The sequence below is a fragment of the Ahaetulla prasina genome, chromosome 2 (genome assembly GCF_028640845.1).
Source record: "Ahaetulla prasina isolate Xishuangbanna chromosome 2, ASM2864084v1, whole genome shotgun sequence".
Classification (NCBI taxonomy): domain Eukaryota; kingdom Metazoa; phylum Chordata; class Lepidosauria; order Squamata; family Colubridae; genus Ahaetulla; species Ahaetulla prasina.
This window is the reverse complement of record NC_080540.1, coordinates 59,173,459-59,195,823: the sequence shown is the minus strand read 5'-3', so window position 1 is coordinate 59,195,823 and position 22,365 is coordinate 59,173,459. Positions and strand designations below refer to the sequence as shown.

Genomic DNA, 22,365 nt, shown 5'->3' with positions numbered 1-22,365 from the left:
TGTTCATTGTACAAAGTAGTGCTTTCTTTTATCCGTTCTGAGCTTTTCAACTTTCAACTTCATTACGTGACCCCCAGATTCTAGTTTGTGAATGAATGGAGCTACCTCCACACCCCTATGATAATCTTTAAGTGACCATCCACTCGGAATGTTTAATCATGCCAACCAATCTTGGGACAGTTTAAATGGTCATTTGAATTAGTATAGACCATGGGTCTGCAAACTTGGCTCTTTTAAGACTTGTGGACTTTTAACTCCCAGAGTTCCTCAGCCAGCTTTGCTGGCTGAGGAACTCTGGGAGTTGAAGTCCACAGTCTTAAAAGAGCCAAGTTTGCAGACCCCTGGTATAGACAGTCCTCAACCTACAACAAATATTGAGCCCAAAATTTCTGTTGTTAACTGAGACACTTGTTAATGTGAGTTTTGCTCTATTTTATGACCTTTCTTGCCAAGATTGTTAAGTGAACCATTGCAGTTGTTAAGTTGGTAACAAGATTGTTAAGTGAATCTGGCTTCCCCATTGATTTTGCTTGTCAGAAGGTTGCAAAAGGGGAATTGCACGATCCTGGGACTCTGCAGCCATCATAAATATGAACCAGTTGCCAAGCAACTGAGTTTTAAGCCTGTGACCATGGGGATGGTGCAATGGTTGTAAGTATGAAAAACGATCGTAAGTCATAAGTTTTTCAGTGCTGTTGTAACTTCGAATGGTCATTAAATGAACTGTTGTAAGTCAAGGACTACCTGTACGTTATCTTTGTCGAGGTCAGGGCTGTCGAACCCGCAGCCCACAGGCCGGATATATCACACGCTGGCCACTCCCATGCCCAGTTTAGTGAAGGAAAAAGTAGGATATATGATGACACCATGATGACACGAGTTTGACACCCCTGGTCTAGATAGCTTGTAGGGCCAAAAGATGATTGAATCCAGATTTCAGGATTAAGGTTATTCCCCATTTTCTCCACAATTCAGATTTTTCAAGTTGGCTTCTTAAGTGTTTTAATTGCAAAAAGAAAGAAAGAAAATACTTTCAGTGCAAATAGTTAAAAGAGAAGCATGATGAGCATCTCCATGGCAGCTGAATGAAGAGAATTAGCCTAGTTATATTCTGTCCCTATCATGGATTGAATAGGATCTTACAATGCCTTTTAATGCCGTTATTTCCTCTGTGGTGAAAGCAAATCTTTTTGGATAAGATTTATTGTCACTATTATTAATGGGATTAGAGCATTTGCTATATCCCTGCTGTGCCAGGAACAAATATTCTGATTGACCCTCAGTCCTTTTATGAAGTATAACTTCTAATAGAATATGCGGGCCCTTGATTGTAATATCAAAATGGTGATGAAATTTGTCTACATTCTCTTGGCTCTCATTATCCACCCTCTTTGCATAGATGCTTGCATGGGTTGTTGGTGCTTAGGTGTTTCACCTTCTTGATGCGCTGGAGAGCATCTCAAGAGCAGTGCAACTATTAGGCTATTGAAAAGTTCATTGGGTAAGGCATATATAATTCATCATTAACCCCCCCCCCGAAGATGATTAATTCCAGTAATGATTCCAGAAAATGTATGAGATGGTAAATGCTGAGAGGTGGTAAATGTGTAATTGCTCTGGCAAAGAAGATAGGCTGTAATGACAGATAAAGGAAAAAGGATCTGTATCCAAGAGAGGTAAATCCTATTGCTAGAAGTGCAATATTGCTGAGGCTACCGCAAGAGAGGCTGCAGTTCACAAATAGCTACCATTCTTCCTCCATCCAGTTCAGCCTGTAGAGAAATTGATGATGACTTGCCCTAATTAAAGGATTTTTACATGGTGATGGTCAGTAATGCTCAAGCTACCTCTTACTGGCACTTTCTCTAGAGATACCCATACATATTATCCAGTAATTGCCTGCTTCATTTTTTCAAATTTATTATTTTAACTGTAGTGCACTCAGAGTTTATAATAATGGCAAGTGGTATACAAATGCATCAAATAAATCAATGGGAAGCAAATGAAAATAATTGTTTTATTGTGAAAGGCCTACAACGATAACTAAAATAAATTTACTTAAAATGGCAGACAAATTATTAACTGACCAAATACGATTTATAATTATTTTTTTCTTATTTTGTTTTTTTGTTAAAAAAGCAAAAGCAAAGGTTTTTTATTTAGAAAAATCTAGCTGCTTTATTTCACAAATCTGTTTTTTCCACTGCCAAGCAAAAGAAATTCTTGGGGTGGTACAGTTGGATAGTCACATTAACTTACTTTTTCAACTATCAGACAGTTGATAGGATAGGAAACTGTGAAGTAGTAATTGAAATAGTAAAAACTAAATATATTTTATGCTTAAGAATGCTAATTAGGACTAGCAACTCCATCACTAAGCACCATGGTGCTTGATTGTACTGATTTGTGCTAGTAGTTGCACAAGTCACATTTGCTGCTGTTATATGAATTCCATGTGTCTGCAGCATTCCATGGTCACATGATTGCCTTTTGTGATTTCCTGCTGGCTTCCCCATTGCTTGTTAAAAGTCAACAGTGAACATTGCAAATGGTGATCATGTAACCACAGACATTGTAGCCATTGTAATGGTGAGCCAGTTGACATTGTCAAGTGCTGATTATGATCATGTGACTGTGGGAATGCTACAGTGGCTTTAACTTCAAGAACTGGTCATTAGTTCCCCTCTTTCATTGTCATGGTATCTTTGAACAATTGTGAACTTAGTGTCGTTCAACGAGGACTACCTGTACTTGTATAGAACGTGGAACACTGTGTCTTTGCAACCTCTAATAAATGTAACTCGTCTTAATTTTGCAAAAAATGCATCAGTTTTCGTGCTTCTTACATGTTCCTTGTTTCTTTCAGATCTTGGTTGATCCTGCCAGTCCCATTGGACATTCAGCCTTGCAATATGAAAATGTGATAGCCCACGATGGCAGTCCAATTTTGCGGGATTTAGTGCTGAGCCCTGATCTGCAATATCTTTATGCCATGAGTGAGAAACAGGTAAGAATCTGAATTTGTATTACATTTCATTTGCATAAACCCAACCCTAGGGAACCCATAACCAGATGATTAGAGGTTTCTTTTTAATCTTTGCTGCAAATGGAACATTTCTCAAGCACAGTGCATTAACTTAGGGCATGGTTGTAAGATTCTTGGATGAATTGAACAAAAACTGTATGGACTGGTGATATAGATCATTGGAATAAAAGTATTTGAATGACTGACAAGCAGCTCCTTTATAGAAGGATGGCTCTCTTAAGTCGCGAGCTTAAAACACACTTATTTATCTGCGCGGGACTGGATTAGATTTTAAAGTTATGGGTTTTAAGGGGTTTTTATTATTTATACTATTTTAAATTTGGGGCAATAGAATAAGTTTTTTAATTGTTTTTAATCTGTATTTATATGTATTTTAACTGCCTGTGAACCGCCCTGAGTCCTTAGGGAGATAGGGCGGTATATAAATTTGAAAAATAAATAAATAAATAAATAAAATAAGTGATTGTTTTAAAAATGAGCAGTTTTTATAGTACCATAAGATAGCTAACATGAATTCACTCAGTAAATTTCAGTTTTAGCAAGCCCTACACATGGATAAAATCAGTGTAATGCAAATTAGCTTGCTGCTTTCGTTACCATCAATCATGGTATCCTTCTGAATCACCCCCGAGGATTAGGGGTGGCCAACATAGTCTTGTACTGCTCACCTCCTTTCTCAGTAGTGATTCAACATCTATATGAGGCTGCTGGGAGACCTCATCCATTGCTATGGGGTGAAGTATCATCGCTACGTTGCTGATGATTATATCTCTCTGCCCCTGGTGTATTAAGCAATGCTGTGAACATTGTAGCCCAGTGCCTTGAAGACGGGAGGGTCTGAAAAGGTGATAATAGGCTTTAGGTGGATTCTGGCAAGACTGAGTAGCATGGAGGGCATGCCAGTTGTAAGACTATACCATCTTTGGTGCTGGAGATCCTCCTATACTCACAACTCCTACAGGTGATAGTTGTAGTTATAATAGGAGGCCTTTGGATAGCTTTGTGTTGTATACCAATTGGGCCTGTTCCAGTGGTGGAATTCAATTTTTTTTACTACTGGTCCTGTGGGTGTGGCCTGGTGGGTGTGGTGTGGCTTTGTGGGCGTGGCTTGGTGGGAGTTGCAGGGGAAAGTTATTGCAAAATCTCCATTCCCACCCCACCCCACTCCAGGGGAAGGATACTGCAAAATCCCCATTCCCTCCCCACTCCTGGGGGAAGGAAGGATACTGCAAAATCCCCATTCCCTCCCCACTTCTGGGGTAAGGAAGGATATTGCAAAATCTCCATTCCCACCCCACTCTGGGGCCAGCCAGAGGTGGTGTTTGCTGGTTCTCCGAACTACTCAAAATTTCTGCTACCGGTTCTCCAAAACCTGTCAAAACCTGCTGAATTTCACCCCTGGCCTGTTCCTAGATCTGCTCCAGACAGAAGCGCTTTGTGAGAAGCACTGGTTGTCTCCAATTCATATTGCGGGCTTTAATCTTTAAAGCACTTCATGGCGTGTGACTGGATTATCTAAGGGACTGCCTCTCCCTAATTATATCTCCCGTCCCATTAGGTCTGGCAGAAGAGAAATGCTATGGGTTCCAACTGTTAGGGAAACTTCTTGGATGAGAAGTGAAATATTTTAAAGGGAAGAAACCAAGGAAGTCCAGTTGCCCTTTGAAAAGCACCTTTGGCATATAGGTGATATTGTGGCTAAGTGTTTCAATATTTAATATTTCTGCTGTGTGATAATCCAAGATTAAAGGTCATGATGACTTGAAATTTATTTGGTAGCATCCAGTTTTGAATTGTGGGTTCTTTTGCAATTTTTTCTTCCCTTATCCTGCATTAAAAAAATATAAATAAAATTGTGGAGTTAATAACATCTAAGCTAATGATCACTTTTATGAGACAAGCACCATTGTAAAATGTCTGCTGGGAAGGTTATGATAAAATATAAATTTCTAGCACTGGCAATGACAAATAAACTGAATAGAAGAGGGCTTTTCCTAGTCCACGCTTTAAATCGCTGTTACTCCTCATCTTGATCAGTCCTAGCATTATTTATAATGCTTTTAACAATATATATCACAATTAATTCAATTATTAACTACTTTCTACTATCCGTATGTAGTTAAGAAGAACATTTTGTTTTTTTTAAAAAAGGATAGGAATATAAAATGGCGGTGAGTACATAAACTCTTTTTCAAATCAGAAGGTCTACATGAAGAAAGTACAAAATGTTGGACATGGGGAAAGTTTGTTGCACTATGTCAAGGATGTCAAACTGGCGGCCCACGGGCTGGATGCCTCACGCGCAGGCGAATGGGCAAAACGTCGCAAAACGTCACGTGACAGCAGCATGACACAGAGAGTTTGACACCCGTGTACTACGTTATCTGCCATGTGTTCAGGTTTATAATGATAGAGACTACAAGTCTCCTATGTGATGTGCACATTCCCTGCATCTCATCTGCATCCACTGTATTTTTTTGGGGAAGAAAACCTGGATCAAAAGCACACGAGAAATCGTAAGCAGATTTCTCATTTAACTGATACATTATTTTTCCTGAAAGAAAGAGAAACTCTATCCCTATTTATGAGTTCATAAATGGGTGAGAAAGGATTGTTGTGTCTATATGGAAAGTGGAGAGCAATTAATTTTACACCGAGATGCTTTTCTTTACAATAGCAATAGCACTTAGACTTATATAGCACTTCACAGTGCTCTACAGCCCTCTCTAAGTGGTTTACAGAGTCAGCATATTGCCCACAACAATCTGGGTTCTCATTTTACCCACCTCAGAAGGATGGAAGGCTGAGTCAGCCTTGAGCCTGGTGAGATTTGAACTGCCAAATTGCAGGCTGCCGGCAGTCAGCAGAAGTAGCCTGCAGTATTGCACTCTAACCACTACACCACCGCAGTTTAATTAACAGGTGATATCAAAGAGCTCTGCCTGAAATCACTGCAGTGGTGATACTATAGGTCATGTTGGAAGCCTCAAAGCTTTAGGAAGTTTTTCATGTTATCTGTTCCTCTGTCCTATTTTTAATTTGAGTTACCTAGGACCCAAAATTGATTTTAATCAATAATCTCCCTTTAATCTCCCCTTTTTTAGAATGTAAACTCTGAATAGTGTGTATGCCAAATGTATTTGTTACAGAAAAAAAAATTCTAAGAAATTTTTAAGTGCGAGTTGCCAACTCTAGGTTGTCAGGCAGGGGTAGCTGGGGATTGCATGGGACTTTTATTTGTTTCTTCTTTTATTCAGGATTATCCTCCTAGTTGAAAATTTTATATACTTTTAGGTATTGCCTACACGTACTGCCCTGCATTACAGATGTCTAATCTGAAAATTACTGCAACATCAGTGGTATGCCTATGACTGTCTTCTTCAGGAAAAGATATACAAAAGCATTTGTATAAAAGCACCACGACCATCTGATTAAGTTCATCTGTTTAAATGCGAACACTTCAAATGGAAAAATAAATTGGTATAAAAACATACGGCCATTCCTTCAGATGTTTTATTTTAAAACAGATGAAGACATTGAAATAAAATCTCGCCTCTTCTTCCATGTAAAATGGCAGTTTGGAATGTCTGGTCAAATCTGATTTTATTTTTATGCTTGGCCACCAGCATTGGCAAATTCTTTGTCAGTCACATTTCCAAGGGCCTTTTTAGGAGAGAAAGTTAACGGATTGTAAGGAATACAAGTAGTCGGCAGCTTACCACCGCAAGTGAAACCAAAATTTCTGTGGCTAAGTAAGACAGTTGATGAGTTTTGTTCCATTTAATGACCTTTCTTGCAACAGTTGTTAAGTGAGTGATTGTCATTGTTAACTTAGCACTGTGATGGCGAACCTATGGCACGCGTGCCAGAGGTGGCACTCAGAGCCCTCTCTATGGGCATGCGCACTGTCACTAGCTGCTCTTCTGGTTCCTGGTCTTCGTGTGTGCTGGAGCACTGGAAACCCAAAGATCAGCTGGCCGGCATCCATCCACATGCCAGCTAGCTGGTCTTCAGGTTTCTGGTGCTCCGGCACACACGAAGCCTAGCTGGCCAGCGTTCATGTGCATGCAAGAAAGCTGAAGACCAGGTGGCCGGCACGTGCATGTGCAGTGCCCAGCTGGTCTTTGGGTTTCCGGTACTCTGGCACACACATGTTCTGGTTTGGGCACTCGGTGCCAAAAAGGTTTGCCATCACTGACTTAGTAGCACAGCTGTTAAGTAAATCTGGCTTCCATTGGGTTTGCTTATAAGAAGGTCACAAAAGGTGATCATATGAGCCTGGGACAATGGAACTGATATGAGTCAGTTGCCAAGTATCTGAATGCCTTCCTTTACAATCAATGGATTTTAATCAAAACACTATTAAATATTAAGAAAAATAGTCCTAGTCCTCCCTTTTTTTACAATGTGAACACTGAATAGTTTTTTTTAAATTTGAATTTATATCCCGCCCTTCTCCGAAGACTCAGGGCGGCTTACATTGTGTTAATAGTCTTCATCCATTTGTGTGTTATATACAAAGTCAGCTTTTATTGCCCCCAACAATCTGGGTCCTCATTTTACCTACCTTATAAAGGATGGAAGGCTGAGTCAACCTTAGGCCTGGTGGGACTTGAACTTGTAGTAATTGCAAGCAGCTGTGTTAATAACAGACTGCTTAGTCTGTTGAGCCACCAGAGGCTCAACACTTCACTTCACATACATAGTGTGTATGTATGCATGCACATACATGTGTCGCAAATGTATTTGTTAGAGAAAAAAAATTCTAAGAAAGTCTTAAGCCAATTCTAGATTGCCAGGCAGGGTAACTGGGGATTGAATTTTGACCATGTGACTATGGGGATGTTGAAACAGTTGCAGTGTGAAAATGGTCATAAGTCACTTTTTTTCAGTGCCATTGTAACTTCAAATTGCCACTAAATGAATGGTTCTAAGCTAAGTCAACGACGTATACCCATCTATAGGTTGCTGTTCTTTGGCTAAAACCCTGCAGAAGTATACCAGTCTGGAAGATCATGGACTAGTTGCCCCCAACGAGCCAAGAAAGTTGTCTCAGTCACCTTAGCTAACAGATACCTAGGCCCTGTTTTGTTGTGAAAGGGTGAGGCATAAATCTTATAAACACATAAATACAATTAAATTTGAAATGAAGGATAATCTCTGTTCATAAACAGATATACAATACGTGGCTGCTCTTTAGACTGGAGAAATAAAGGAAGAAAATACAGCAACAATCTTATCTTACATTGCAGTCATTCTTTCTTTTGAATTCTGAGCTGATAAAATCAGATATTTTCTGTAGTATAGAATCCTTTCCTCCTTCATCAATGCTTATCAGCATTTACTCATATCCCAGTCCCACTTAGAACGCCTGCCTATCTAACCCTTTCAAAACTTGCATGCTTAGCTGCTAAATACCTCTTTCAAAACAGCTTCTTTGTTCCAATGCTTGAGGCTGAAGTGGCACACCTGCTATGAAAGAAAATGGCCTGTTTCAAAAGATTGCATGTCCCCTTGGTAGTTAAACGGTCAAGCAGGCCTTGGAAAAATCCCAGGCGCCTGAGCACACAGAGATCTAACTTCCCATGATATCCCTGTTTTCTTCTGTGAAAGAGAGTTTTCTAGAAATTCAGAATATGTTTCCAGAACTGCACAAATGCCATCCGAAGCCTCTGGATTATATCAGTAGTTCTCGCTTGCCTACGGGTGAAAATAAGATTCGGCTTTAATGTGATGAAGGTAAATTGTCTCCACTGTATGCAGCATTTGAAGCAATCTGTGAAAGGAGTTTGAAAGCGTAGCTTGAGGCTATTGCAAGCGAGGTATTTGACAGATTCATCTACAATTTAGGAGTGATGTCTAGAAGTAGTAATTTTCCACATTTTCTTACCTATTCTAATCTAATGAGGTAAACCTTGGGACTGCTTATATGTAGGCTTCTGCTGGGGTTAGTGATTTAAAAAATGGGCTTCAGTTTAGAGATGGCTATAGCTGGGAATCTTTTAAGGCAGAATCATCTTTAAACAGAAAATGAGATTCTTAGCCTGGTAGGATCACTTATCCCTGCCCCACGCCTCTAGGACTTGGATGCAGGTACATTTTAAGGGAGTTAAATTGCAGAGGGAAAAGCCGGCTTCCTTCTTTATGAGGGCAACTGATGTAGTGTCATTTTCATACAGAGATCTGAATTGGATTCTGAATAATGCTCTAAAGGGCAGAGCTGGTCACCCCCATGGCGCTGATGCTTGTAGTGGAACATCTGCACACAAGCCAGAACTAGGACTATGTTTTACATGTGTCAACAGCAGGGGTGGTTACATGGAGGCCAATTCAAGCTGACTTCTTGATAGAAAGACATTATGTACTTCAGTTTCGGTAAGTAATTGTAGAAAGAGAAGAGAGAAGCAGTATCTGACAAAGAAGCAGAACTACCAAGGGCTTTTCTTGATTCCATAATCCAAGCCAGCAGAAGGGATTTTGCCAGCCAGGACTTCTCACTTTTTTCAAATCAATAGGACTTTGGAAAGAAATTATGTAAAAGCCCTTGATTTTTTTTTTTTTTTAAAACTGGGTTAGCCTGAGAATGGAAAATAATCCTGAAAATATCCCTAAGGGAGAAGCCATTGGTTAAAGACTTGGAATGTGTTGTAGAACAATGTGTTAATGTTATCAATTGAAAGCAGTATTTCCCAATGTTGGCAACTTTAAAATACGTGGACTTCAGTTTCCAGAATTCTGCAGCCCAGCATAATTGACTGGGGCATTCTAGGAGTTAAAGTCCAGATATCTTAAACTTGTGAAGATTGAGAAACACTGGCTTAACGTGTTGGGCAAGGAGGTGGCAGACCAGGTTCTAGTTCTCCCTCATCCACAGAAGCTCATTCATAACTTGCTCAGTTGCTTTCCTAAATAACAACTTCAAGGATTGTTACAAGGGAAAAAAATAGGTCATGTACTATGCTTAGCTATACATAATCACCAAATTAAAAAAAAAAAACAAAGCTAAAAGTTGCTGACTTCTCCATTTTAACCTCTCTCCTCCTTCCAAGCATGTGATCTAGAGCACAGCTTTTTTTAAGAAGAATTCCAGAAGCTGCGCTCTTTTCCATATTTTAATTCAGGAGTGTCAAATTCAATTTCCTTGAGGGCAGCATCAGGGTTGTGTTTGACCTCGAGGGGCTGGGGTGGGCATGGCCAGGGTGGGTGTGGCCAGCTCGACATCACTCGTGCCAGGGGCGCCTGTGGAGGCCCAAGCGCTCTGCCAGTGAAAATGGGCTCCCGAGCTCCATTTCTGGCTGCAACGGCCTCCTGCAACCCTCTGCCAGTGAAAATGGCACAGCCCTTGAGAACTCTGTTTCCAGCTGTGACAGCCTCCTGCAACCCTCTGCCAGTGAAAATGGAGATTGGGAAGACTGCACACAGCCCTCCCAAGCTCCATTTTCTCTGGCAGAGGCCAGACCTTCGCTGTTTCTAGGGTGACCCCATGAGCCAGATCTAAGCACCCTGCGGGGCCAGATTTGGCCTGCGGGTCTTGAGTTTGACACCCCTGCTTTAATTGATCAATTGTAGTTATCTTTATATCTCTCTTCCAGAGCAGAGAGGCCATTGTTCCATAAAAGAAGGCAAAATATGAAATCAGAGGTCCATACTAAATTTATTTTCTATAAGGCATCTGGGAGGGGACAAGTGAAAGAAGTCCCACACAGAACATGAACAAAACATATGGGAGAAGGGGTTGTAACACCTCTGTTTGTAATTGGTGCATTTTGTAGGTTCTTTTGAACACGGATATCTTATATATATATAAGATATGTATATATATTTATTACATTTTTATTTCATAACAATTGTGCATATTCAACAAAGCTGTGACATTATTGTATATTTCGGATTTACCTTCCATATAATTTCGGTATACATTATATACATCTAATCATCAATAGCCTTATATATATTTTGTTTTCTATTTCTATTGATTGTCCATGTGTACCAGTTTTCCCAGACCGCATAGTATTCTGAATCTTCTTTTTCTTGTAGTTCTATGGTAAGCCTGTCCATTTCTGCCAGTCATATACTTTTTGGATAATCAGATTCTCTGGTGGTATGATACTAAGTTTCCAATATTGCGCGAACGCAATCCTTGCCGCTGTTAGAATGTGCAAAATCAAGTATCTTGTTTTTTATCTAATTTTGTTTTAAACATTCCCAAAAGAAATGTTTCTGGATTCAGTTCAATTTGGCATTTTGTTATATCCAGTAACCATCCCTGTATCTTAATCCAATACTTTTTCGCTTCGGGGCACGTCCACCAGGCATGAAAGAAGGTACCTTGATGTTGATTACATTTCCAGCACTTTGGACTTAGGTTCGGGTACATTTTGGCCAACCTATCTGGTGCTAGGGGCCAGCGATAAAGCATTTTATATTGATTTTCTTTGTAAGCAGTAGATTTGATTAATTTTAAATTTTTATTCCAGATTAATTCCCAATTATCTAAATCTATATTGTGCCCTATATTCTTTGCCCATGCAATCATCGGTTCTTTCACCACCTCTTCCATTCTATCAAACTCTAGTAGGTATTTATATAATTTAGATATTAATTTTCCTTCTGTGCCTATCAATAATTTGTCTAGTTGGTTTGGTTTCAAATCAATTCCAAATTCTTCCATGTCTTTCTTATATCTGGATTGCAATTGTAAATATGGCCACCAATCTATAGATATTCCCTGTTCCTTTAATGTCTGAATGTTTTAAAGTTTTCCCTGTTTGTCTAATATTTCTGAATATCTTGTCATCTTACTTATGTCTAGTGTTTTGAGGTGGATCATCGCCTCCATAGTGGATAACCAGCCAGGAATTTTCATGTAGTGTTTTTTCCTTATATTTTGCCAATTCCATACCAATGCATCTCTTATTCTATTTCTGTAAAAATATGAATGTGTCTTACTTCCTTTATCCCACATGAAGGCGTGCCACCCCTTTTGTAAGTCACGGCCTTCCAATGCTATAATTCTTCTATTATTTAAATTGACCCATTCCCTTATCCAAACCAAAGATGCCGCCTTATGGTAAAGTTCCCATGCTGGAAATCCAAAGCCACCCCTCTCTCTCTTATCTTGAAGAGTGGATAATTTAATTCTTGCCTTCTTTCCTGCCCAGCCAAATTTTGTGGTAATTTTAAATTCTCCAAAGAATTTTTTGTCTAATAATATGGGGACTGTCTGGAATAAGTATAGCAATTGAGGTAGGACATTCATCTTAATAACTGCTATCCTACCTAAAAGTGATAGTTGTAACTAAATATTTGATTTTTTTTACAATTTGTAAACCCATTTCCTTTTCCAATTCTTCCTTCTGTTTGGTTATTAAATTTTTAACTATCATTTTGATTTTCTCTTTATTGATTTTAAGTCCAGACAGTTCCCCATATCTTTCTATTTCTTGTATTAGGGTGGGACTGGATTCCAAAGGCTCTTCAATGATGAATACCATATCATCCGTGAAGGCCTGTACTTTAAACTCTTCTCCTTTAACTTTTGTTCCTTTTATTCCTAGATTTGCTCTTATGCTATTTAGAAATACTTCTAATTTTAGGATAAAAAGAAGTGGCGACAGTGGACATCCTTGGTGTACACCTTTGGTTATTTGGAAGGTGGTGGTGGTACCTCTATTTATTATTACTTTTGCCTTTTGCGTCGAATAAATTGCCTCTATCATATTTTCGAATTTAGTTCCCATTTTCATATTTCTAATTTGCCTTATCATAAATTGCCAATTGAGGTTATCGAAGGCCTTTTGGGCATCCAGGAAAACAAGGGCCATTTGTTTCCCTGGATGCACTTCGTAATATTCCAATATGTCTATTATTATTCTTATATTATCTTTTATTTGTCTATTTGGTAAGAAGCCATTTTGGTCGGAGTGTATAATCTCGTTCAATACTCTCTTCATCCTTTCTGCAATTATATTCGTAAATATTTTGTAATCAACGTTTAGTAGGGATATAGGTCTATAATTACTAATTTGATTTTTATCTGTACCTTCTTTCGCAATTAGGGTGATGTGTGCCTCCCTCCACGATTCTGGTAGTTTTGCTTCTTGCAGAACTTCATTACATATTTCTAATAGGACTGGTTCTATAATCTCATTCAATTTTTTATAGGCCTCCCCTGGTAGACCATCTGGTCCTATTGTCTTATTGTTTTTAAGTCGTAGGATTGCCCCCCTCAATTCTTCTAATGTTATTTCTTTATTTAACATTGGCCTTTTTTCTTCTTCTAGTGGAATAATCCCTTCTTCCAATAGGTAATTATCAATTTTATCATTTGCTATTTCCTTGTGTTTATAAAGATTCATATAATAGTCCTGTACTATTCTCTTTTTCTCTTCTTCATTATTTTGGGTAGTCCTCCTCTCATCGTATAGTTGTTGGATAATTCTTTCCTCTTTCTCCTTCTTCAACTTGTAAGCCAACCACCGTCCAGTTTTATTAGCGTTGAACACGGACATCTATTCATATTCTTTTAGCACTGAAACTATTGAATATCACATGGTTCATTTTATACTAAGGTCCAAAAATCTCCTTGGATACAACAAGAGGAGGCTTTTGACATTTGTTCAAGTTGATGTGATGACACTGACTCAAGAATCATTCTGCTTGCACAGGTCCCTTTCTCTCACTTTTGTGTAATAAAAATAGCTTTCATCCATAGCATGCTGTTATCAGGATGTTGGTGGAAAGTAATTAAATGAACAGTTGTAACAGAGCTCAAAGGGCCCGAGGAATGAGGAGATTTTAATCAAATCTGGAGGAGCAATTAATAAAGAACTTGTAACCCCTTAAGGGTGACTCCTCCTGGCAGATTAAAAAGAATGAGGGTTATAGTTTGTGTCTGGGGCAAAGACAAGTTAGTGCAAGATGCTCCCGTGGTTTTTAAAATGAGGTTTACCCTCTGTTGTTGGTGATAATCAGAGTTTGAGAACTGGGAGCTAGGAACTGAATCTTTTCAGCATCAGTATTTGTAGCAATTGCAGCAAAAGACACCCTCCTAATAAGCAATTTTTTTGTGTATGTTTGTGTGATTTCGAGTCCATATTGATTTCTGGCAACCACATAAACAAGTCCAGCAGCTCTCTAGGCAATCTTTTCAGAAGTGAGTGGTTAGCCATTGCCTTCTTTTTGGGATTGATGGTCCAAAGCCATCAAGCTGGCTTTATGTCTAAGGCAAAACTAGAACTCTAGTCTGGTGTCTTTAAGTGGCTTTTAATAAGCAAGTCTCTCTCTCTATATATATATTTATGCTTGGAATTTTGGAAACGGTAACATACAAAAACTTATTTTCTTCTTCCTTACAGTGGTGATAGAAAATGTGTTTTACAATCTGTTTGGTTGAACTTTTTCTAAAAAAAAGATAAGGGCGTTTGTGATATGGGGAAATGCCATGTTCTGACTGGGAAAATAAAGTTTTCAGTTAATGCACTTTGTAACGGAGATATGTAGGTTGATACAGAAATCATAGCATGGAAAACTAAGCCTGAAACGTATGCCTGAAGTATCCCGCAGCAATTAATGTGGCATACAGGACAGAAAATGTATCCATGTGCAAGGAAGGAAGTCCATGAGTTCTTCCATATGACCAGTCAAGAATCAGTCTTTGCAACTTCTGAAAGCCATATAAGTTTTTTTATGGGTAGTTGTTGTTAAGTTATTCTATTTTCATTTGATTCACGTATAATAGCATAACTAATTTGGGATTTTCAGAAGTCTTTGCTTTTGAACCTAAGATAAATTTCAGTGATACATTCTCTGTTTGATGAGACTTCTTGAAAGGGAAGCGCTTGATTTAAAAACAAGCACTTTGGGGGTAACTGACATTATTTTTTCCATTTCCAGAGGTTCTCTCCTCATTATTCATCTTCTTGGCTAGAACATTTAGCAAAACAAAGATTGCAGAAGTACCCTAGGGAGAGGCCTCCCCAAGTTGTGGTCTTTCAACCAAGGCAGTACACTAGCTTGGTGTGATGGCTTACCTGGAGTTTTTTGAACTCAGTTTGGCTGCTTGGAAACAACAGTGTGAGTTGTTGTCAGCTGATTGACAGTAGGAAGATGTTGTGTCTCACCTATTTTCCTTTTTGCTGAGGTAACAGTAACAGAGTTGGAAGAATAGAATAGAATAGAATAGAATAGAATAGAATAGAATAGAATAGAATAGAATAGAATAGAATAGAATTTTATTGGCCAAGTGTGATTGGACACACAAGGAATTTGTCTTGGTGCATATGCTCTCAGTGTACGTAAAAGAAAAGATACCTTCATCAAGGTACAACACTTATAACACTTAATGATAGTCATAGGGTACAAATAAGCAAGTGACCTTGGAGGTCATCTAGTCCAACCCCCTGCTCACACAGGAGACCTGTACTAGGGATTCGAACCGCTGAACTGCCGACCTTTCTTAGGCTCAGTGTCTTAGCCACTAGTCAGGTCATCTAGCTGGCTTTGTACCTACAGCAAGACTATAACTCTTGGTCTCCTGGTTTGTAGCCTACTGCCTTAACTATTCCACCAAATTAATTCTAACTGCAGCTATAGTCAATCACAAAATAATGATTTATCAGAAAACAAACTGGTATTCTCCATGGATCTCTAGGATATTCTGAAAAAATGACACAGCCGGGAAAGATAGCTAATGTTTTAGATAAAAATAGAAGATTTAAAAAAAATCTAGACAGGCTTGAGCCTTGGGTTGAAGCAAATAGGATGCAATTTTACAGAGCGAAATGTAAAGTTATGCACCTGGGAGGGGAAAATGTAAGCCAATATTATATGATTGGGTGACTTGGCAGTATTAATGGGACAAGATATGTGTATCTCATCAACCACAAGTTAAACAGCCAGCTGTATGATGCAGCTGCTAAAAAGACAAATACTTTTGAGGTGCATTGACAGGAATATAAGACTGGACTGCAGGGAGTGATTGTTTTATTCTTCTCTTCCCTGACCGTATCCCTTCGGACCACTGTGACAGCAATGGACTCCTCAGTTCAAAAAGAATAGCGACAGATACAGCAAGTTCAGCAGAGGTCCAGTGAGATAGTGAAGAGTGTGGAAAGCAAGCCTTACAGGGAACAGTTAAAGCATCTGAGTATATTTAGCTCACAGAAAAGCTGACGGAAGGAAAATATGATAGGAGTCTTCAAATAAGTGAAGGGTTGTTTTATAGAAGAGGGAATGGACTTATTTTCTGTTAGTACATATAGCTTGACTAGAATCAGTCTGCCAAAGTTCAAGGAAATAATAGATTCAAGGTTAGGCATCAGGAACAACTTTCTGACTGTATAAGGTGTCAGACAGTCGAATAGGCTGAAATTCTCCTTCTCTAAAAAACAAAAAACAAAACCCATACTGTGCTCCATCAAATATTACATCTCCATCAAAATCAACTAATCAACTACTGCAATGCTCTCTACATGGGGCTCCCCTTGAAGAGCACTTGGAGACTCCAGTTAGTCCAGAATGCGGCTGCGCGGGTTATTGAGGGAGCAGCTCGTAGCTCCCATGTAACACCTATCCTGCGCAGACTGCACTGGCTACCTGTGGTCTTCTGGGTGCGCTTCAAGGTTTTGGTGATGACCTTTAAAGCGCTCCATGGCTTAGGACCGGGATATTTACGGGACCGTCTTCTGCCGGCTTCAATCTCCCAGCGACCGGTGCGTTCTCACAGAGAGGGACTCCTTAGGGTGCCGTCAGCCAAACAATGTCGGCTGGCGGCCCCCAGAGGGAGGGCCTTCTCTGTGGGGGCTCCTACCCTGTGGAATGAGCTTCCCCCTGGACTCCGACAATTGTCTGACCTTAGGACCTTTCGCCGCAAACTTAAAACCTATTTGTTTCGTCTCGCTGGACTGGCTTGATTTAAAAAAAATTTTTTTTTAAATTTGATTAATTGGGGTTTTAAATTTTTAATAATTTATAGGGTGTAATTGTGTTTTAGTTTTGGCCAATTGAATGAGTTTTTTAAGGGTTGTTTTTTAATATTGTCTGTTTTCCTGTATTTTAACTGGCTGTTCACCGCCCTGAGTCCCTCGGGAGAAGGGCGGTCTATAAATTAAAATATTATTATTATTATTATTATTATTATTATTATTATTATTATTATTATTATTATTATTGTTGTTGTTGTTGTTGTTGTTGTTGTTGTTGTTGTTGTTATTATTATTATTATTATTATTATTATTATTATTATTATTTGAGTTTAGAGTGGGTAGCCAAAAGGCGACTTGATAAAACTCCCTCTAACAATAAGATTTAAGACTGCGCCCCTGCGGACAAGCTGGATGATCATCTGTTAGAGATGTTTTAGTGGATGCTGCAGATGAATCTAAGTTACCTTCCAACTAGTTCCATTTAACTTTGTGCCCCCTCTTTTTTTTGGGGGGGGGTGTCAGGTTGGCACATTTAGGGAAAGAACATTCAACTGTTGCTTTATTTTCTAAGAAATCCTGGGCTGCCTTTGTGGAAATAAAGAATGGTGCTTTGAATTAACACAGTCCTGCAATTACTTTGCAGATTGCAATAAGGGGAGTTTTTATAGGCAATCTGACTCACTCTGGTTGGGTTGGGGAGCCCAAAGGTAGAAGATTAAAATAGCACATTTATTTGTCTTGGAAGTCAGTATAAGTTTTGTTCAGGGCAGTAGTGGGTTTCTATTTTGACTGCTACTGGTTTGTTTGTGGATGCGCTCGCGCTCGCTTCTGTGCATGCTACCGGTTTGCCCGAACTGGGGCGAACCAGTAGCAACCCACCACTGGTTCAGGGTGGATATGATTTAAATCAACTCGATTTAAATCATGATTTAAATCATGATTTAAATCACCAATAAAAAGGATTGATTTAAATCAACTTGATTTAAATCATAACTTTTAAAGAGCAACTGTCATCTCTGTCCCACAGCAGCTCCTCCTCTGACCCGCTGTTGACTCACCAACAGTCCCATTCACTTTAATGGGATAACTGGTGATGTGGCAGTGACACAACAAGGTGAAGGACATGGCGGGCAGCAGGTGAGTGGATGCCTGCTAACAGGCGCTGCCATGATGAATCTGAAATGACAGGTGCTCTTTAAATGTGAGGACTCATTCTTGCTGCTAGTTAGAATCTTTAATATTATTATTTGCAAACAAAATGAAGGTTTTCTATTTAGCTTGCAGAGCTTGGATTCACTGAACGAGTTTACAAAAAATGTAAATATTGCAGAATATACAGCCTCATGCTACATAACTAAGCTCCATTTCTTGCTGAATAAACTAAATTATTAATGTATCTCAAATAGAAAACTATCTTTAGATAGATTTTTACTCCAAAAGCATTTTATTAAAATAAATTTGATTAAAAAAAATAATTTAAATGTTTAAAAATCCATTTTTTAAAAATGAACGATTTTTATCCTCTCTGGTTTTGTTACAGTTTCCTAAAGCCAGAGAGCAGTACAAAGACTTTATTGGTGTGTTATATATAGTCAGAACCTAGAGGTCATGAAATTATATATGCTACAAATGTTTATGGACTTCAGTTGTCCCATTGTGCTAGAGTCTGCACTTCCATACTGGGACTCAGAACCACCTCTGTATTCACAGATGAAATGCACAATAGTGTGCCTTCTTTTAACCTGAAGGGCTACCTATATAAAATGGTTTAAGGTTTGGAAAATAGTTTGTAAAGTTGTTAATCATGCTCTTTTTTTAAAAAAAAAAGAAGCAAGGCAGTTGCTTTCTGAATTAGGCTTTTCTGATTAGCCAATTGCCCAGGAGTTGGGTTTTATTTCACATTCTGGTCGTCTATACAAAGAGAGTGACATACAATTCTTGCAGATAATACTGTGATCATAAGCGGATCTACAGAGGGATGCTGGTATTGCTGTCTGCTTCCTTTTCTGTTTTAATGAAGAGTAACTGATAAACCTTTGGGTAAATAAGATAAACATTGGTTCCCAGAAAACTGTTAAAATCAATTTCTCAAAAATATTAAATGCATGGAACAGTTAAATAGATATTTCTAGCTGTCTTCTGGAGAGGTATACAGTACATTAGAAACAAAATAAATACGTAGTAACTGAGAACTGTACATATTTTGAGATTTTCATCCTTATCGATCTTTCATCCATAATGAACTATTCTAGATATATCCAGTGGAAATTGCTGGCAGTCAGTAGCTCTGTTTTCATGAAAGGAGAGAATGAACACAAATATTACAGGAAAATGAAGTGAGTGACCCCATTTCTTAGCCATATACATTCACTCAATGTCTGTCTAATTTCTACTTTCTGTCTCTTTTACTTGAAGAGACATGATAGTGATATTGAAGCTGAGTATGAAAACGTAATTTGGTTTGTTTGATTTTGGTGTATTGGGCCAAGATGCCGCTGTGATTTATAAAAGTTCATGGTCTAGCGCAGAGGTATCAAACTGGATTTCTTTGAGGGCCAGATCAGAATTGTAGTTCTCCTCCGCGGGCCGACAGGAAGGAGGGGGGAGACAACATGGCTGCCTCCTGCAGCACCCTGCCAGCCAAAATGGGGCACAAGGGGGCATGCACAGCCCCCACCTGCCCCGTTTTGGCCTGCAGAGTGCTGCAGGAGGCCGTCCAGCCCGAAGATAGGGTGCAGCCCCCCACATCCCATTTTGGCTGCCAGAGGCACCAGGGGCCAGTCCTTTACTATTTCCATACTAGCCCCATGGGGCAGATTTATGGACCCTGCAGGCTGGGTCCGGCCCACGGGCCTTGAATTTGTCACCCCGACTATATATTTTTTTCTGATATTCAGAAAATGTCCTTACCCTTGGATTGGTTATTATCTTACACACACGATGTGACATAAATATGCTATATTTATGAATATTCTTTGAGAAAGAATAGGATAACATGGAAATCTAAAATGGGGTAATGATAATTGCCGCATACTTTGGAAAGCTAGGATAGTATTGTCTTTTGTTAAGGTTGAGAAGATTCCGTTGTTATTCCAGCAACCGATGCATGTTGGGAAAGCATTCATACTGGCATAGTTGGGCACTCAGCAGCTCTTAGTCTTCTGTTTTGCACCACTCTAGTCTTTGTTGTGGAGTATAGGTTCCTTTCAGCCATTCCCATCATCATGGGAATATTTCCTTCCTTCTCTTTTAGAAACACCAGTTCTTCTTAGCTGATGTTCAGACACAGGCTCCTCTGAGTTGGAAACTGATCTAACAGACCCAGAATTTTATTTCTTAGACTCAGGAATGACCCAGGGGAATATTGAGAAAATTGAAAGGACAAAAAAATGTGCTTCCTTTTCCCTCTGCTGTGATCAGCAACATCAAAGAAGTAGTAGGGTGCCTCCGATGATTGCACTTAACCTTGCACTTAGAAAGAACCTTGGTGTTTGACCTATATTTCGTTGACCCTTTTAGGCCCACTGAAGGTATTTGGCTTTAAATGTGGGGATTGCAAAAATGGGAAGTGTAAAATTATTTTAATCCATGAGCCAAGCAAGCTTGCATTTTGTTCTTGGGTTTTTTCCTCCCTATATAAAACTATTTAACTTGTATGAGATTTTCTGTACCTTTGTTGACATTCCTACCTACTATCTTATCTCTTCAAAAAGAGATGTCTAATTTTTATGTCTAAAATTCAGTTGTAATGTTCAGTTAGATCCTTTTCTGATAATTCCTGAATCAGTCCTTAGGTGATTTCAGCACGAACTATTTCAGTTAGGGAATGCATGCATATTATTTTATTGAAATTTAGCTCATTTCAGCATCATTTCAGGTCTTATAGCACTAAAAATAGTGGGCTGAATTATACTCCACTTCCCCCCATGCTAGTGCCCTAGCTGATACGCAGAATGATCATAACAGAATTATGCTGTCAGGTGATGATGGGAGCCCTAATATAATATATGTAGAAGATATGGGTTAGGGAAAACTATAGTCTTTTCTACCTGTTTGTGAAGGTTATGTATTTGAGGCAGTGCAATATTAGGCCAAAAGTGGCCACATGCAGATTAACAAAAGTCTCCCCCTTCCCCATCCCCCAATAGCCACTAAAGTAAAATATTTAGATGTGATGCAGAGAATTTCCTAGCGGGTAATCATAGTTGCTGTAATTGTCTACAGTAAAATAACTACCTTATCAAGGTCCTGCATACTTTCTGGAGTGTAATCCTACCACATTATTTAAAGGTTAAGTGGAGATCTCAGTTTAGGGGAAAAAAGTATGCTTCCCTTGAAGTAGCAGAACAAACTGAAGGAACGATAACATAATTCTGAATTCTAGAATGCTTTCGATGCTAACTGAATTGCTTTCCCCCCTTAATGATTGCATTGTAATCATGTTGTGTAGTCCATGGAGAACAATTGGGGTGGTAGACAAAGAGTCCTCTGCCTCACCTTTTTTCAGTGCTTGCCATCTGTTTCACAAAGGCAGTGGCGTTTTCTTCTGGCAGAAGCAATGAAATATTCTTTTCAACAGCTGGTTGTCATAACACCCCTTCCCAATTACCTATATCAAAGGAGAATTGAATGTTTAAAAGATGGTTGGTAACCATAATTCCTTCCCCTTAGTACAACACCATAATGTTGTAACATAGTATTTAAACAGAGAGAGTTGGTGTTGGGAAATCATTGTCTTGAGTTGCCAAGAAGTGCATCTCTGTTTCAGCCAAGGCCCTTTTTAAATTATATTAAATTAAATTTATATAATTTATGCACTGGCAAGAACAAACAAACTGGAAAATGCATTATAATAAAATTATTAAAAAGAACAAGAACTCATGGCAAGTCCTAGTAAGGTCCTCTGTCAAGAACCTTGGAGTACTTATTTCTAAAGATCTAAGTGCCAGAGCCCACTGTAACAACATTGTCAAAAAGACACTAAGAGTTGTTAACCTAATCTGGTGTAGCTTCTTCTCTGGTAATATTGTACTACTAACTAGATCATACAAAACATTTGCTAGACCAATTCTTGAATACAGTTCATCTGTCTGGAACCCGCACTGCATATCGGACATAAATACAATTGAGAGATTCAGAGATATTTCATAAGAAGAGTCCTCCAATCCTTTATGCCACTCCAAATTTTGGGCTTAGACAATTTAGAACTACGTCGACTTCAGTATGACTTAAGCATAGTAAATAAAATTATCTACCACAATGTCCTGCCTGTCAATGACTACTTCAGCTTCAACAACACAACAATACATGAGCAGATAATAACGCAAGGTAAACTGCTCCAAACTCGATTGCAGAAAATATGACTTCAGTAACAGAGTGATCAATGCCCGGAAT

General features: G+C 38.9%; 1 protein-coding gene across 7 annotated transcripts in view; it reads left to right on the top strand.

Moving 5' to 3' along the window:
• PLXNA1 (plexin A1) overlaps positions 1-22,365 on the top strand; it is a 405,135-nt gene that overhangs the window by 191,175 nt on the left and 191,595 nt on the right. For all 7 annotated transcript variants that reach the window (XM_058168162.1, XM_058168161.1, XM_058168157.1 and 4 more), the window contains one exon: positions 2,867-3,007. In XM_058168162.1, the coding sequence (XP_058024145.1) occupies positions 2,867-3,007 (141 nt within the window). The remainder of the gene's footprint in view (positions 1-2,866; positions 3,008-22,365) is intronic.